The following is a 17,137-nucleotide window of genomic DNA, read 5'->3' as shown; positions in this document are numbered from 1 at the left end:
AGCCTTTAGAATTGTCCTTGTAAGATGTTATATCAATTCTGAGCATGGTAGTTGCTGTATGTAAAACATATTTCCATAACATCAAAGCAATCCTTTTGGAATTTTTAGGACTTGAGTCTAAATATTCTGTGATGCAAATTAGATAGGTAGGGAGGTGGACACATTATTGTGTGGGTGGATGCATTTCAGATAGTGTAGTACAGTCATTTTATATCATGGCTTTAGAAGATTTCTTTTTAAAAACTATGTAGTAAAGGTAGTTGAGTATAGTTCACTGTTCACCATGGAATTGGAATTTCTTTGAAAGTGTAATAAACAAATGAAAAACAGGACAGCAAAAATTGGAGTTGACAAAAGACACAAAATATGTGCCCTTCAAGTAATCTTGATATATTAGTACTTACTTTGGGAGATGCTTAATGGAAAGAAAGTTCTTATTTCCTCCTTGATTACATTTTTGGAACTTTTCTAGCCATTTAAGGCAATTCTGCTTTGGTAAAAAGTATTTCATAGCTTACACAGAGTAGCAAACTAAGACCCACATGCAACATTGTAGAGGCGCTAGTTAGCAAATGAAGACCTCATTTGCTCACATAGGTAAGATTTAGTTTAGATAATCTTTTTTGTAATAATACTTTGTTTTTGTTTTTTTGTCTTTTTGCCTTTTCTAGGGCCACACCTGCGCCATATTGAGGTTCCCAGGCTAGGAATCTAATCAGAGCTGTAACCACCGGCCTACGCCAGAGCCACAGCAACGCCAGATCCACCTACACCAAGCTCACGGCAACACCGGATCCTTAACCCACTGAGCAACGCCAGGGATCGAACCTGCAACCTCATGGTTCCTAGTTGGATTCGTTAGCCACTGAGCCACAACGGGAACTCCTGTAATAATACTTTGAAGATGGTACTGGAGTATAAGAAGGCTTTTCATTTTCTTTTTATTACCTCCTTTTACCTGTAGTCAGATTCTCTTAAGATCAGCCGTAATAATACTTGACCAGTCTTACTTTGAGATGTCGTCACTATCTCTTCTTTATCTACAGTAAAATTTGTGTTTTTACTGAGTTATCATAATAAAAATTGTGGTAAATGTTGCTGCTGATATTTCCGATTGTGGTAGATTGTTTTGCCTTTTTAGCAGTTTTCTAATCAGAACTTTACTAAATTAAAATATATGTTTCTGGGAGTTCCCTGATAGTCTAGTGGTTAGGACTCAGTGCTTTCACTGCTGCAGCTCAGGTTCAATCCCTGGTCTGAGAACTGAGATCCCATATCAAGCCACTACATGCCATGCCCAGATAGATAGATAGGTAGCTATATTGCTTTCTTCATAAATTTTTCACAGGAACTCAATGTATAAAAGAAATAAAAGTAGAGTTTCTGTAGTTGAAATGGGGAGAGGATGCCTGAGGGCCCACCTGTAGATCTCCCCAAAGTGCACTTTATTGGGTGTGGTAGTCACTCCCTACCAAGAATAAAGGTATGGTGTAGCTCTGTTTCATTTATTCAGCCAGCAGAAAATGTATATTATCCAAGGCATTGTCATAGGCTGAACTGTCCAAAGCCATTGTGATAATTATCTAGCAGCTTCTGCGCACCAAGGTTTTTTCTTTTAAAATTGTACAAAAGGATTTAGAAACTCTAAACCTGAAAAGAAATAAGTCTCTTACAGTCTTGTTCTACATGTATTGTATGTTCAGCCAGATTTTTTTGTTTGTTTGGTTTTTTAGGGCTACAAGTGCGGCATATGGAAGTTCTCAGGCTAGGGGTCGAATCAGAGCTACAGCTCCTGGCCTACACCACAGCCACAGCAATGCCAGATGTGAGCCGTATTTGTGACCTATACCACAGCTCATGACAAAGCCAGATCCTTAACCCACTGAGCAAGGCCAGGGATCAAACCCACATCCTCATGGATGCTAATCAGGTTCATTTCCACTGAGCCACAACGGGAACTCCCAAATACGTTTTTAACCAGCCATATGGATTTGATCAGTGATGGTGGTCTGTACCATCATAAACTGACTAATCATTAAGTAGAAAACCAGGACAAGAATATGGGTATCTTTTAGTTGTAGTATGAGATGAAAAGAACAGTAGATAAACTGCTGCAAGACCAAGATGGCTTACAGTTGTCTCATGAGCTCATTAAACAGTTTATTTCATTAACCCATGGAACATGAATAGGCATTATGGGTAGTTAACCGAGAAATTCTGGAGTTCAGCCAGATTATATTCCATCACTGGCACATTAACAAAGCTGAAAGTGTATATAATGAGGAATCTGTTGTATAGCAAATAGATGTCAAATAATTGTAAGCTGTGAGGTCTCAAAGTTGGCGTTAAGGATTCATGAAGTCCAGTGTTAAATAATGTGGCTGAGCTGCAAACTGTTTTCAAATGGCACCTTCAGAAAAGTGACCCTGCCCTGGAGTGGCGCCTCTTTTTAAGCGAAAAATTTTAGTGATGCATAGGCCCCTCATATTGCTTTTTTTAAAAAAAAAAAAGAAGATGGCACATTCTGGCTAAAAACTAGAATTGCATTGAAAAAGCACACATTTTATTTTATCTGAAAGGATATGAAGACTAATACGACCTACCGTAGGCTCCTTTTTTTCATTCCCTCTTTCCTTCTGATTATGTGTATTTCCTTGTAATTGTGTCTGAGTCTCTGTAATTAAATTCACTTTTTTGTTTTCGTACTTTTTAATATAATCCATGTGAGAATGATTAACAAAATCTTGAATTATATTTTAATACTTACAAATGAATAGCTGTGATTTTTCAGCCTAAATAAGACTGGTAATATTTATATTAAAATTCCATTTCAGAGTTCCCATTGTGGCTCAGTAGAAATGAACCCAACCTGTATCCATAAGGACGTGGGTTCAATCTCTGGCCTCACTCAGTGGGTTAAGGATCCGGCATTGCCGTGAGCTGCATTGTAGGTCACAGACAAGGCTCAGATCCCTCGTGGCTATGGCTGTGGCTGTGGTGTAGGCCGGCAGCTGTAACTCCAATTCAGTCCCTAGCCCCGGAACTTCTGTGTACTGCAGGCATGGCCCTATAAAGCAAAATAATAATGATAATAATAATAATAATAATTTTTTTAAATAAAATTCCATTTATTTTACTTTACATTCCGAAATATTTCATAGCATAAAAGCCTGAAACCATTAGCTTTTCCTTAGAGCTTGAACAGTTTGTTACATGTCATAATGATGATGTCATTCAGTATCATTATCAGAATCTTTTTTTGTGTGTGTGTGTTTTTGATTTTTTTTTTTTTTTTTTTTGGCTTTTTGCCTTTTCTAGGGCCGCTCCCGCCACATATGGAAGTTCCCAGGCTAGGGGTCTAATCAGAGCTATAGCCACTGTGCCACGATGGGAACTCCTATCAGACTCTTTTGTATCCATCCAGTTTTTTCCCCATTGTAATCTCCTCAGTGACAAAGATTTGTGTTTTTCTTCTCTTTTGTATCTGGTCTGCCGTATACTAAGTTTTTAGGCAGTGCTTCTAGCTGACACAGAGGATGTGATACTCAACTGTAATGAATTCTTTTTTTTTTTTTCCTCTTTTTGTCTTTTTGGGCTGCACCCTTGGCATATGGAGCTTCCCAGGCTAGGGGTCGAATCAGACCTGTAGCCACCGGCCTGTGCCACAGCCACAGCAACACCAAATCCAGGCTGCATCTATGACCTATACCACAGCTCACGGCAATGACGGATCCTTGACCTGCTGAGCAAGGCCAGGGATCAAACCCTCAGTGTCATGGCTCCTAGTCAGATTCATTTCCTCTGCACCACGATGGGATCTCCTTAACTGTGATGAATTCTTTATAGTGTGAGATAAAGCGGAATAGCTTGTTACCCTAGACTTTCACAACTGCCTTTTTTTCATCATTTTAAGTCTTGAAACGTCACTTCCAAACAGCGGTATTTTCCGATGACCCTCTAGGGATATCCCAGCACCATGGTTGATATTGGTCAGAGAATTGACCCTGTCTGCATGTATGCTTTTGTTTGTTTTTCTCCCCACACTAACATAAGCTCTTTGAGAGCAAAAACTTGTTTACTTGATGCCTAGAACAGAGGTGTTAAAGAAGTAAATTTATTGGCTCACTGATTTTTAGTCTATTTAATCTTAACTTCTGAATTACATTTGCATGTGAACTTTTTCTTATTCTTTTCCAGTTTTTCAGAAACATTGGAATTGGCAGATGACATGGCCATTGATATTCCCCATATTTGGTTGTACCTTGCTGAATTGGTGACCCCCATGTTAAAAGAAGGCGGAATCTCCATGAGAGAACTTATCATGTGAGTTGTACTTGTTTCTTTTGAGATATATATATATATATATATATATATTTTTTTTTTTTTAGGGCTACATCTGCACCGTATAGAGGGGGTTCCCAGGCTAGGGGTCTAATAGGAGCTGTAGCCAGAGCCACAGCAACGCAGGATCTGAGCCATGTCTGCGACCTACACCACAGCTCATGGCAACGCCAGATCCTTGACTGACTGAGCAAGGCCAGAGATCGAACCTGCAACCTCATGGTTCATAGCTGGATTCATTAACCACTGAGCCACAATGGGAACTCCTCTTTTGATGTATATTTAATTAAACTAACTCAGAGCTTATCAGCTGCTTTTTTAGCATAGTGTCCTTCCTTAGTGTCTCTGGAGACTCTTGAACACAGCCTTTCACTCTCTAAGACTTTTAAGTTCCCATGTGGCTCAGTTGGTTAAGGCTCTGCTTTTGTCACTGCTGTGGCAAGGGTTCAGTCTCTGACCTGGGAATTTCTGCATGCTGCAAGTGCTGCCAAAAAAAAGAAAAAGACTTCTAATGTCAGTATTAAAATGTTAAATTTATCTATATTGAAGAAGTGATGGGGTAGAACAGCCTTATGATCCATTAAGGTTTGTTTTGGCTCCAGAATCATGTAACTGGAAGATGATTGCTCCTAGAAGCTTAATGTTAATCTGACTTTTATGTCTGTCATTGCTCCAATGCCTTAAGAAGTTGTGTTTTCATATAACAACTTGTCAGACTGTGGTACCTGCATAGCACATGTTTAGGTTGTTATAAAAGGAACTAAGGAAGATGCCTTGTGCCACATCAGGTTAAGGATCTGGCATTGCAGCAGCTATGGCACAGACAGTTACAACTACGACACCGGTTTAGTCCCTGGCCCAGGAACTTCCACATGCCGTGGGTACAGCCAAAAAAAAAAAGGAGGACAGAGATTTCAGGCATTCCTAGATTTGGATATGAGTGGGAAATTATTGCTGCTTTGTATGGACTAGTATTTCCCCAACTTTTCTTCAAAACATTAGTAGTTAATCAAACTGTGCATTCCTTTGTGTCCCTGTACTTCAAAACTCATGAAGTAATTTTTTTTTTATCTTTTCTAGGGCCACACTCATGGCATATGAAGGTTCCCAGGCTAGGGGTCCAATCAGATCTGTAACCGCTGGCCTACACCGCAGCCACAGCAACGCAGGATCCAAGCCGTGTCTGCGACCCACACCACAGCCCATGGCAACGCCAGATCCCTAACCCACTGAGTGGGGCCAGGGATCGAAACCTCAACCCCATGGTTCCTAGTTGGATTTGTTAACCACTGAGCCACGACTGGAACTCCTCATGAAGTATATTATATAGCACATTAAAGGTTATGAGAATCTTATAGTAAAACTAAACAACAAATGAAAACTATTTAGCTTTGTCTAACTCAGCATTGCTTCACTTAATTGACTGTAGGATCTTTTTTGAGGAATAATTATTGATAACCCTGTGGAACACAGTTTGGAACATACTGATTTAGACCGTGAGAAAGTTGATTCCTATCTGTTTTATTCATATTCTAAAAAAAAAAAAAAAAAACTTCCTTTTTTAGAAATACTTCATAACTAAGTCTCACAGCTCCCTGTTTCCTAAGGTGCTTCTCTCCTTTTGGCTTAATGTGGAGCTTCTACAAATAAACAGATTATTAAGTGAGACTGATCATTGCATTGCTTCTATCACTGAAGCAATTAAAGAAAGAAGCAAAATCCAAGAATTCTAGTCTCTTTTCGGCTTCTTCATGAAGCATAAAGTGAACCCGAAGGCTCTGGACCTACTTGCACTGAACATTATCACTTAGAGCGTGTTGTTGAGGTTTGCTTGCCCAGTATTATTTAGATTGCTCTGTATGTGTTCTTTTAGCACATGTTGTTTGCTTATTGTTCTAGAAGAGCGAATTTGTTCAGAGGTACTTAATCACTACTCCTATCTTTTACAGAGAGTTTACCAAACCTTTAATTCCTGTCGGAAGAGCTGGAGTCTTGCTTTCTGAAATATTACACCTTCTATGCAAACAAATGGTGAGTGTTAAACTGAGTGTCAGGCTCACTAGCATATTAGGTATAGTGATTTTGATCTTGGGTTATCTATGAAAAGCTTAAGTATTGCTGTGCAAGTAATTCTGTGAACTTTTATTATTTGTTTAAAAAAAAAAAAAATGAATGAAGGAGTTCCTGTTGTGGCTCAGTGGGTTAAGAACCTGACTAGTGTCCGTAAGGATGTGGGTTCAATCCCTGGCTTCCCTCAGGGCGTTAAGAATCCGGCGTTGCCGAAAGCTGCAATGTAGGTTTCAGATGCAGCTTGGATCTAGCATTGCTATAGCTGCAGTGTAGGCCAGCAGCTTTGGCTCCAGTTGGACCCCTAGCCAGGGAACTTACAAATGCCACAGGTGTGGCCCTAAAAGAGACAAAAAAAAAAAAAAATGAAGTCTCTGGTTCAATCTAGTTTCTCCCAGGGGTATATTTATCCTTTTGATTTCCTGTAATTTAGGAAGGAATTGTCTATTCTCACCTAGATTTGGTAAAATTCTAAAGAAATCTCAAGATGTGTTTTATTTGTGGATAATGGTTTTATCTTCCATTGAAACAGAATGGCTATATTATTTATACTTTTGAATGGATTACAATTAAAACTCCATTTTCGGAGAAAGATAGGATATATGAAATGATTTAATGTTATTATTTGGGGGTCAAAGGCTAGGTAATCTCATTAAAAATAGGTGGTAAAAATTATTCTGCAGGATTGTGAATTTCTGTCTTAAAGTTATTTATTTTAATAAATACTGCATAATTCTCTGCAAAACTCTATGCTAGGATCTTAGTCTACAAAGATAACTAAACCTTCAAAGAATTCATATACTGGAGAGGAGACAGACGACCTGTCTAAAACCAATAGTTTCAAAAGAGTATATCAGTGCTCTGTTGGAGGTCTGAGAGGTTTGGGAAAGTGATACAGCTTCACAAAGGGGGTATAACTCCTGGGATGAGAAACATCGAAACATCTCACATAAGAAAATTCTGGAGTGATTTCTGACTTAGTCAAATCAGAGCCACAGATATTGGGATGATAGATTTTATTGTTTAGAAGGCACTGATAAAAAAAAAATTAGCTTACTTTTCTCCCTCTGAATCTACAGAAGTCCTTCTGTATCACATTTGTGTAATAGTCATTCATAGATAGGTGTACTAAATAGCCTCATCTCTAGTTCCAGTTGATTACTATTTGTTATTAGCACCCTACTTGATGGCCCTGAAGTTTTTATTGAATCCTGATTTGTAGATCCAAAATTTTCTCCTCCTCTTCTACCTACTTGACTTTAGTCCTTCAAATTCAAATTCCTGTTAACTTTAATTTGTACATGCAGAAAGCAGATTTTCACTTCTCCTAACTAAAACAAGGTCCTCTTATAACATAAACTCTGGAATTAGCCTGAGTTTAAATCCTGGCTCTGCCAAGTTATTAGCTCTGCCTTGGGCAAGTTAGTCTATGAAATAACTAGTACATGTTCCTTAGATGACAGTTGCAGCCTCAAAGCCTAACATTTTCCTTTATCAGTGACTTTGTAAAGGCAGTGTACTTGCACCTTCTTGTCAGTTTTCCCGCTGACAGCAGCTCTTTTCTGTTTCTTGTTCTCAGCCTTACGCTTCTTCTTGCCCTTGAAGTAGTTCTCATTCCTGGTTCAGGAGCCATGATTTCCTTAGTCATTCTCATGTTAGATAGTGTAATCATAATCTACTACTATGAAGAGGGATTCCAGGGAGGTTTATCGAATAGCAATTGCATATAGCACTATCCAGGAAAAGAGACAGTTTTGAACTTAAAAGCTTTGTGCATCAGACTCTTTTTAGGTGATTATATTCATAAACCCCAAACACCAGCTTGCAGATCCCCAAATTAGTCATCTGGTAAAAGAAATTATTGAACCTTAAGAACTATAGTTCATTTACCATTACATTTATGTACATTCAGACATCTTCATTGAAAGCTGAGGGTACTAAGAAATTAACATCATAGCAAGGAAATGCTTTAATGTTTTAGCTTTCACAATTCTGTACTCTTGACATCGAGCAAACCTTTTTTTTCTCCTTCCAATGTAAGAGTAAATGGATTGGACTTATCTCTGTTTTAGAGCCATAAGAAAGTGGGAGCCTTATGGAGGGAAGCTGACCTCAGCTGGAAGGACTTTTTACCAGAAGGGGAAGATGTACATAATTTTCTCTTGGAGCAGGTGAGTTAGAGCAAGACTTATGCCTTCCTGTTTGATAGTAGTTGCTCTGTTTTTTAGAAGAAATAAAGGTAATTTTATTAGTATTCCAGTTAATAAAATTAGAATAAAATAGGAATCATGGTCAAAATGTCACTTGAAGACCATGCTTTAAGGCCACTTTACACTATAAAAGACTTGATGATTCCTAATGATAAATATTTTCTAACCTCTCATCAGAATCGATCACAATTCTCACTAGGCAACTTTTAACTTGTCGTGGCTTTTTGTTTATGCATTCATTAGATACAGATAAAAAATTTTTAAAACCTTAAGGACTTAGCCACACTTACATAATAAGCTACTTTTCTCTATAAACCAGTAGTGAAATTGATAAATAAAGCAGGGATAATAAGGCTAAAACCATACATTGTCTGAGCTCTGGGTCAGAAAGCAGAGACAGCCAGAAGTTATTTCTGTGGGGTAATAGGGACTAGATGCCTCTTTTTTTTTTTTTTTTTTTTTTTTTTTTTTTTTGTCTTTTTGCCTTTTCTAGGGCTGCTCCCGCAGCATATGGAGGTTCCCAGGCTAGGAGTTGAATTGGAGCTGTACCCGCCGGCCTACGCCAGAGCCACAGCAACTCGGGATCCGAGCCACGTCTGTGACCTACACCACAGCTCACGGCAATGCCGGATCGTTAACCCGCTGAGCAAGGGCAGGGATTGAACCCAAAACCTCATGGTTCCTATTCAGATTCATTAACCACTGCGCCACGACAGGAACTCCTAGATGCCTCTTATAAGGTAGAAGATTGGAGCCGGGCTTACTGCATGTCACTAAGCATAAAATAAAGAAGTCCAAGGAAATATACAGTCTTATTGGCAGAACCTTAGCTAAGCTGCCTACCTACTTGGTAACTTGGTCCAGAAATCCACAACAAGGAAGAAAACTCCATCGTCAATATTATCTGGTCATAAGTAAAGAATTGTAGGGGATCAAATAGAGGCAACTATAAAACTTACACCAGAAGTTCCCATTGTGTGGCTCAGCAGTAACAAACTCAGCTAGTATCATTAGGATGTGGGTTCAATCCCTGGCCCCGCTCAGTGTGTTAAGGATCCGGCATAGCTGTGAGCTGTGCTGTAGGCCACAGAAGATCCAGCGTTGCTGTGGCTGTGGTGTAGGCCAACAGCTACACTCTGATTTTGACCCCTTGCATGGGAACATCCATATGCCACAGGTGCAGCCCTAAAAAGCAAAGAAAGAAAGAAAGAAAAAACTAACTTATACCAGGAACAGTGAGAGAACAAGAAAACAGGAAACTCCCTCTCAAAATGATCCTGCAAATCCAAATCATAAACATCTGAGGAAAATAAATGCTAATAAGGGAGTTCCCATCATGACGCAGTGGTTAACGAATCCGACTAGGAACCATGAGGTTGTGGGTTCAATCCCTGCCCTTGCTCAGTGGGTTAACGATCCGGCATTGCCGTGAGCTGTGGTGTAGGTCGCAGATGCAGCTTGGATCCCGAGTTGCTGTGGCTCTGGCGTAGGCCGGCGGGTACAGCTCCAATTCAACCCCTAGCCTGGGAACCTCCATATGCTGTGGGAGCAGCCCAAGAAATGGCAAAAAGACCAAAAAAAAAAAAAAAAAAAAAATGCTAATAAGAGCCACCAAAATCAGCAATAAGAGAAAAAAAGTCACTCTGAGGTAAAAAAAAAATAATAAAGCAATCTGAAAATGACTTTAAAGTAGGTGTATTTTGAACTGGATGTATTTAAGCTAGTTAAAAACATTAGATGAACTGTGGACTTTAGCTTCCCTTTGGTTATAGTTTAGATACACTGGGGAGCACTTCCACCATGATAAGAACCTACTTGAGGCATAATTTATCTTACATTGCTGGGCTCATAGAAAGTGGAAGAAACTTCCAAGTAAGAAAAAGAATAAAGGGGAAAAAATGCTAAAGGTGAAATCTGAACTCTGAGCAATAAACACATGTGAAGTGCTGCCAGAGATCTTGGAAGAAGTTGAAATGGTCCCAGTTCAATATTACCCTGACTCTAAGAAGCCTCAAACCAAAGTGCTCTTTGGAGAAAACATCCTCAACATACCTCTTCTTTTCTACAAATTAACATTATTTGAATATATGAATTCACTTAACATACAGTGGAATAAGTGAATGAGAGTAAACGGACAGTCAGTGCCAGAAATAGACTCCAAAGACTTGAGATAATGCAGTTATCTCTCAGAATATAAAATAACACTATTTTTAAAAGAGAGAATCACAGAAATGAGCAGTCTTGAAGAAACTAGACAAACTGACTAGGCAGATATTAAAAAACAAAGAAAGAAAGAAACTAAGTAGAATTATAAGAGATGTTATGAGAAAGTCTAACATGTGTCTGATTGGAGTCCCAGAAGGGAAAATAGAGTGAATAAAGAAGAAACAATATTTGAAGAGACTCTGGCTGAGACTTTTGCAGAACTGAAGAATATATGGATGTATATAAAAGCATATATATACCACATGGGATAATTACATTTTCATGAAACTGCATAATATCAAAAAAAAAAGTGTTTAAAGTAGCTAGAAAGAAGCAGCACATTACCTACAAAGGAAAAACAGACTTTTCAATAGCAACAATGAAAGCCACTTGTTATCAGAGTATACATAGATAGCAACGAAAGATGGCGATATAATCTTATAGTGTGGAGAATATACCAACTAGTCTAGAATTGACTTCCAGATAAACTAACCTTTAAGAATAAGAACACAAAGGAAACCATAAAAGAAACAAAAAGACAACATACAGAATGGGAGAGAATAGTTGCAAATGACGCAACTGACAAGGGCTTAATCTCTAAAGTATACAAACAACTTAGACAACTCAACAGCAAAAAAGCCAACAACCCAATTGAAAAATGGGCAAAAGACCTGAATAGACATTTCTCCAAAGAAGATATGCAGATGGCTTTATACAGTGAAAAAATGCTCAACATCAAATGTTGGAGAGGATGTGGAGAAAAGGGAACCCTCCTACACTGTTGGTGGGAATGTAAATTGGTACAACCACTATGGAAAACAGTATGGAGGTACCTTAGAAAACTATACATAGAACTACCATGTGACCCAGCAATCCCACTCTCGGGCATATATCCAGACAAAACTTTCCTTGAAAAATACACATACACCCGTGTGTTCATTGCAGCACTATTCACATTAGCCAAGACATGGAAACAACCTCAATGTCCATCAACAGATGAATGGATTAAGAAGATGTGGTATATATACACAATGGAAATACTACTCAGTGATAAAAAAGAACAAAATAGTGCTATTTGCAGCAGCATGGATGGAACTAGAGACTCTCATACTAAGTGAAGTAAGTCAGAAAGAGAAAGACAAATACCATATGATATCACTTATATCTGTAATCTAATACATGGCACAAATGAACCTTTCCACAGAAAAGAAAATCATGGACTTGGAGAATATACTTGTGGTTGCCAAGAGGGAGGGGGAGGGAGTGGGATGGACTGGGAATTTGGGGTTGATAGATGGACACTGTTGCCTTGGATGGATAAGCAATGAGATCCTGCTGTATAACACTGGGAACTATGTCGGGTCACTTGTGATGGAGCATGATAATATGAGAAAAAAGAATGTATACATGTGTGTGCGGCTGGGTCACCTTGCTGTGCAGTAGAAAATTGACAGAACACTGTAATAAATCAGCTATAATGGAAAGAATAAAAATCATTATTTAAAAAATTTAAAAAAAAAAGAATAAAAGCAACACAGGAGTTCCCAGTGTGGTACAGTGTGTTAATGATCTGGCTTGTCTCTGTGGAGGCACCAGTTCGATCCCCAGCCTGGCACAGTGGGTTAAGGAGCTGGTGTTGCTGCACCAGGGGCATAGGTCACAGCTCTGGCTTAGGTTCGATCCCTGGCCCAGGAAATTTCATATGCCACAGGTGTGGCTGAATAAAAGCAAAAAAAAAAAAAAAAAAAAAAGAGGAAGGGAAGGAATGAAGAAAGAAAGAGTAACACATATTTAGAAACCTAATAGCACACTTCTAAATAATTCATGAGTCAAACAAGAAATCATAAAAGAGATTTTTAAGATATTTTGGGGGAGTTCCTCGTGGTGCAGTGGAAACGAATCCAACTAGGAACGATGAGGTTGCAGATTTGATCCCTGGCCTCGCTCAGTGGGTTAAGGCTGTGGCGTTGCCATGAGATGTGGTGTAGGTTGCAGACATGGCTTGGATCTTGCATTGTTGTGGCTCTGGTGTAGGCTGGCGGCTATAGTTCCAATTGGACCCCTACCCTGGGAATCTCCATATGCCATGGTGGCAGCCCTAAAAAGACAATAAAATAAAATAAGTAAGAAATAAAGAGCAGTTGGTGGGATGGTTGAAGAAAAGACTCAGAGGATTGGCTCCTACCTTGTCACTCTTGGGACATCCTGTCTTCTGAGAAAAAACAAAGACCAATTTTTGTGGGGGGGGGGTCAAGGGTCAAATGTGTTTTAGGTTGTGTTTTTTATTGCTAATCTTGTGAAAACAATTGACAGATGAATGGAAAACTCTACCAGATGCATATTACTGTGTGTGGGACAATACTTTTCTCACAGTCCCATTAACTAACTGCTTCCTGTAATTTTGATAATGGAACTGCTCTGTGGCTTGATAATGGGACCACATAGATTTTAAAAAAGATGTATTATAATGAAACATAGAAGAAATCTTGCCAGCAACAGAGAAATGACTCATAGAAGCCTCAATAAGATTAACAGCCAATTTCTCCTCAGAAACTTTGATGGTCAGAAGACACTGGAATGATTATAATTAAAGTATTGAACTTTAAAAACTGTTCATATCTGGCAGTGTTTACAACAAAAATGGGGAAGAAATTAAGACATTACTAGATAAAAGCTAAGCAAGTTAGTCACCAGTAGACCTACCCTACAGGAGATGCTAAAGTGATTTTTTCAGGCTGAAGCAAAAGGACACTAGAATGTAACTCAAAGCCACATGAAAAAATATAGATAACTGGTAGAGGTAACCACACAGGTAAATGTAAAAGCAAATATTACTGTGTTTTTGGTTTGTAGTTCCTCTTTTTGTTAACTACATGATTTAAAAGGCAAATCTGTAATAATAGTTATAGATTTGTTTAATGGGCAAATATTGTATAAATTTATATTTTATGAAAATAACTACGTAAAGATGGCTTCTTATAGAATTCCCATAAGACCTAGCAATTGAGTTGTGGGTGTATATCCAAGAGAAATGAAAGCATGGCACCCTGATTTGAAGGCAAAGGAACCTGGCTTCAGATTCTAGTTTTCTGCCACTTAATGTGACTTTAAGCAAATTATTTCTCTAAGCTTTAGATTTATTACTTATGAATGCTTATTAATACCTACCTTAGAATTTTTATGGGATTAAATGAGATAATGTTTAAGAAGCACCGAGCATAGGAGTTCCTGCTGTGGCTCAGCAGTAATGAACCCTACATGCATGAGGATATGGGTTCGAGCCCTGGCCCCACTCAGTGGGTTAAGGATCGAGCATTGCTGTGAGCTGTGGTATAGGTCACAGATATGGCTCGGATCCCGCATTGCTGTGGTGTAGGCAAGCAGTCATAGCTCCAAATCGACCCCTAGCCTGGGAACTTCCATATGCTGCAGGTACAGCCCTAAAAGAAAAAAAAAAAAAAAAAAGAAGAAGAAGAAGCACTGAGCATAAAGCAAAATGCAATTAATTATGGCTGATGTTGTTGTTAATAAAAATGTTTAAAAGGCAGTTTAAAAAATGAAGTTGCAGGAGTTCCCGTCGTGGCTCAGCGGCGAACGAATCTGACTAGCAGCCATGAGGACGCAGGTTCAATCCCTGGCCTTGATCAGTGGGTTAACGATCCCGTGTTGCCATAAGCTGTGGTGTAGGTCACAGACACAGTTCATTTAGATCCTGCATTGCTGTGGCTGTGGCGTAGGCCAGCAGCTACAGCTCATATTTGAATCCTAGCCTGGGAACCTCCATATGCTACGGGTGCTGCCCTAAAAAGCTAAAAAAAAAAAAAAAAAAAGGAAGGAAGTTCTAGAAAACTTGGCCTTCCATATCCTGACTTTCACCTTTCTTCTAAAATGGTTGCTTTAATCCCCTTTTTTCTGGATACCCTAGTTCATTCTGCAAGAGGTAGTGATGAACTATCCATAAAGTTGAAGCCCAGCCTTCTAAGTTCTGGGAAGATCAGATAACTTGCATAGAATACAGGGATTCTGAGAAATAAATGTTTCTTTCCAGTGACCAGTGTAAACTTTACAGCTCACCACTGACTCCACTTAGCAGTGGTAAAGGCTTTCATTTTCATATTTTATGTCATATTTTATTAATGAGCAATGTAATTCATGTTTGACGTTGTTGTTAATTGCTCTCAAACCTTAAGTTATTTATGTAGGTTTGGGGTCAATTTAAGAAGTATTCTATATAGGTGTCTAACACACCGAAGAGTGTTAGATCAAAGTTGAAGAATATATCAAGGTTATGAAAAATTGAATGCCTATTCTTAAAAAAACTAATGGCCATCATCTTGTGATTTTTGTGTGTATATTGAAGTTTGCTGGTTGGGGTATTTATCAACATTGAATCAGAAAAATTTTGATATTGAAGCATGTTGCTAAAACTTTATAGAAATACATTGTTTAGAAATGCTGTGTAGGGAGTTCCCGTCGTGGCGCAGTGGTTAACGAATCCGACTAGGAACCATGAGGTTGCGGGTTTGGTCCCTGCCCTTGCTCAGTGGGTTAACTATCCGGCGTTGCCGTGAGCTGTGGTGTAGGTTGCAGACGCGGCTCGGATCCCGCGTTGCTGTGGCTCTGGTGTAGGCTGGTGGCTACAGCTCCGATTCAACCCCTAGCCTGGGAACCTCCATATGCCTCGGAAGCGGCCCGAGAAATAGCAACAACAACAACAAAAGACAAAAAGACAAAAGACAAAAAAAAAAAAAAAAAAAGAAAGAAATGCTGTGTAAGTGGTAAGGACAACTAAAATGAGAGTGAAAACTTTTTTTCACAGAACTCAAGGTAATTTTTTCTTTATTGATCCGAGGAGGTATAGGAATATATCAGTCTTCAAAGATATTAGAGAAAAACTTGTTAATAATCTTTAATATTTTAATCTTTATGGATTTTTGCATAGAGAAGCTTCATAAAGCAAAGCATATTTGTATACCTCATTGCCTTACACCTTAAAAATAAAAAATCATTTTTATTATTGATTTTTTTAAACTATCCATCTAAGACATCATTTCTCATATTTGGATTCAGAATGGTCAGGAGATGTTTGAAGGACTTAAAACCAAAACTATAGAGTTTTTGGCAGCTGTTCTGTGGCAGCAGTGGTATTAAACCTTAGACTGCAGAAAGGGGGTTAAATTGCTGGTACTCGTACGCTGCCTCATAAGAGCAAGACCAGAGCACCCAAGGGTATTATTTATGTTAAGTGAAATAAGCCAGAGTTGGAAGTTCCATGTGCCACACTTGTGGCCTTAAAGAAAAAAATAAAAATAAAAAAAGACTGACGCTCAGAATGATTTGGAGGAGAAGTAAGCTGCTTGTTTTTAAGGAAAATCAGAGTTAAAAAAAAAAAAAAAAGGTTGGGAGAAGTATAATGGAGTGAAATCTTTCAGAACGATAGACAAAAGGATGGCTTCTGGTCATGTGGATTCCTGTAAAAACAAGAGAAAGAGCATGACTTTGCCTCTCAGGGTGATAATAATGAATTATATTAATATGTTTAACATTGTGTGTTTCAGAAGTTGGACTTTATAGAGTCTGATAGTTCCTGTTCCTCCGAAGCACTTTCAAAGAAAGAACTCTCAGCGGAAGAGCTATATAAACGACTTGAGAAACTCATTATTGAGGACAAAGCAAATGATGAGCAGATCTTTGACTGGGTAGAGGTATAAAGACTATACACATTCTCTGATATCTCTGTGCAAAGATTCTTCTGGGATCCCCTTGATTCACATATTTACTCTTTCCCTTAATGGGAGTTTTTTAACTTTCATGAAGTTAGTTTTTATTCTTACATGTTTGTATATTTAAAACTCTAATGCTGTTTTTCTGTTTTTATAAAATTCGCAGTCTTTTAAAGTCAACTAAAAATTTTCCCAGGACATAAGCCATTTCTGTGAATCTCTTATTAGTTTAGAATATACCCTACATTTTACCCTTCAGAAATTCACATTTCGTGATGTTTTCACATTTTAAATATTACCCTGGGTAAAATTAATAAGCTATATATAATTATTATGAAATGTGTTGCCTTACATTTTCATAATAATACCTCTTTCTGAAAATTTTATACTTTATTTATCCTCTGTTGTGGAGTCTGTGGATATCTTTTTTTCTTTAAGTATAGTTGATTTACAATGTTTCATCAAGTTCTGCTGTACAATGAAGTGACCCAATCACACACATTTTTCTGTGCTCTATATCCTTTCCAGATATAACAGTTTGCATCCCCCAAAGCCCCAAAATGCCCATCCCTCCCACTCCCTTCCCTTCCA

At 38.4% G+C, this 17,137-nt stretch overlaps 1 protein-coding gene across 50 annotated transcripts in view; it reads left to right on the top strand.

Annotated features, from left to right (window-relative positions):
* The window catches only part of EIF4G3 (eukaryotic translation initiation factor 4 gamma 3), a 356,484-nt gene that overhangs the window by 329,591 nt on the left and 9,756 nt on the right, over positions 1-17,137 (top strand). For all 50 annotated transcript variants that reach the window (XM_084963220.1, XM_021097672.2, XM_084963219.1 and 47 more), the window contains 4 exons: positions 4,198-4,323; positions 6,291-6,372; positions 8,481-8,579; positions 16,382-16,528. In XM_084963220.1, the coding sequence (XP_084819346.1) occupies positions 4,198-4,323; positions 6,291-6,372; positions 8,481-8,579; positions 16,382-16,528 (454 nt within the window). The remainder of the gene's footprint in view (positions 1-4,197; positions 4,324-6,290; positions 6,373-8,480; positions 8,580-16,381; positions 16,529-17,137) is intronic.

The sequence above is a fragment of the Sus scrofa genome, chromosome 6 (assembly GCF_054392235.1).
Source record: "Sus scrofa isolate SSC_HxYL_T2T_F1_AM1 chromosome 6, Sscrofa_HxYL_maternal_Yorkshire_Landrace_v2.0, whole genome shotgun sequence".
Lineage (NCBI taxonomy): Eukaryota > Metazoa > Chordata > Mammalia > Artiodactyla > Suidae > Sus > Sus scrofa.
This window is presented reverse-complemented; position numbering and strand designations above follow the sequence as displayed.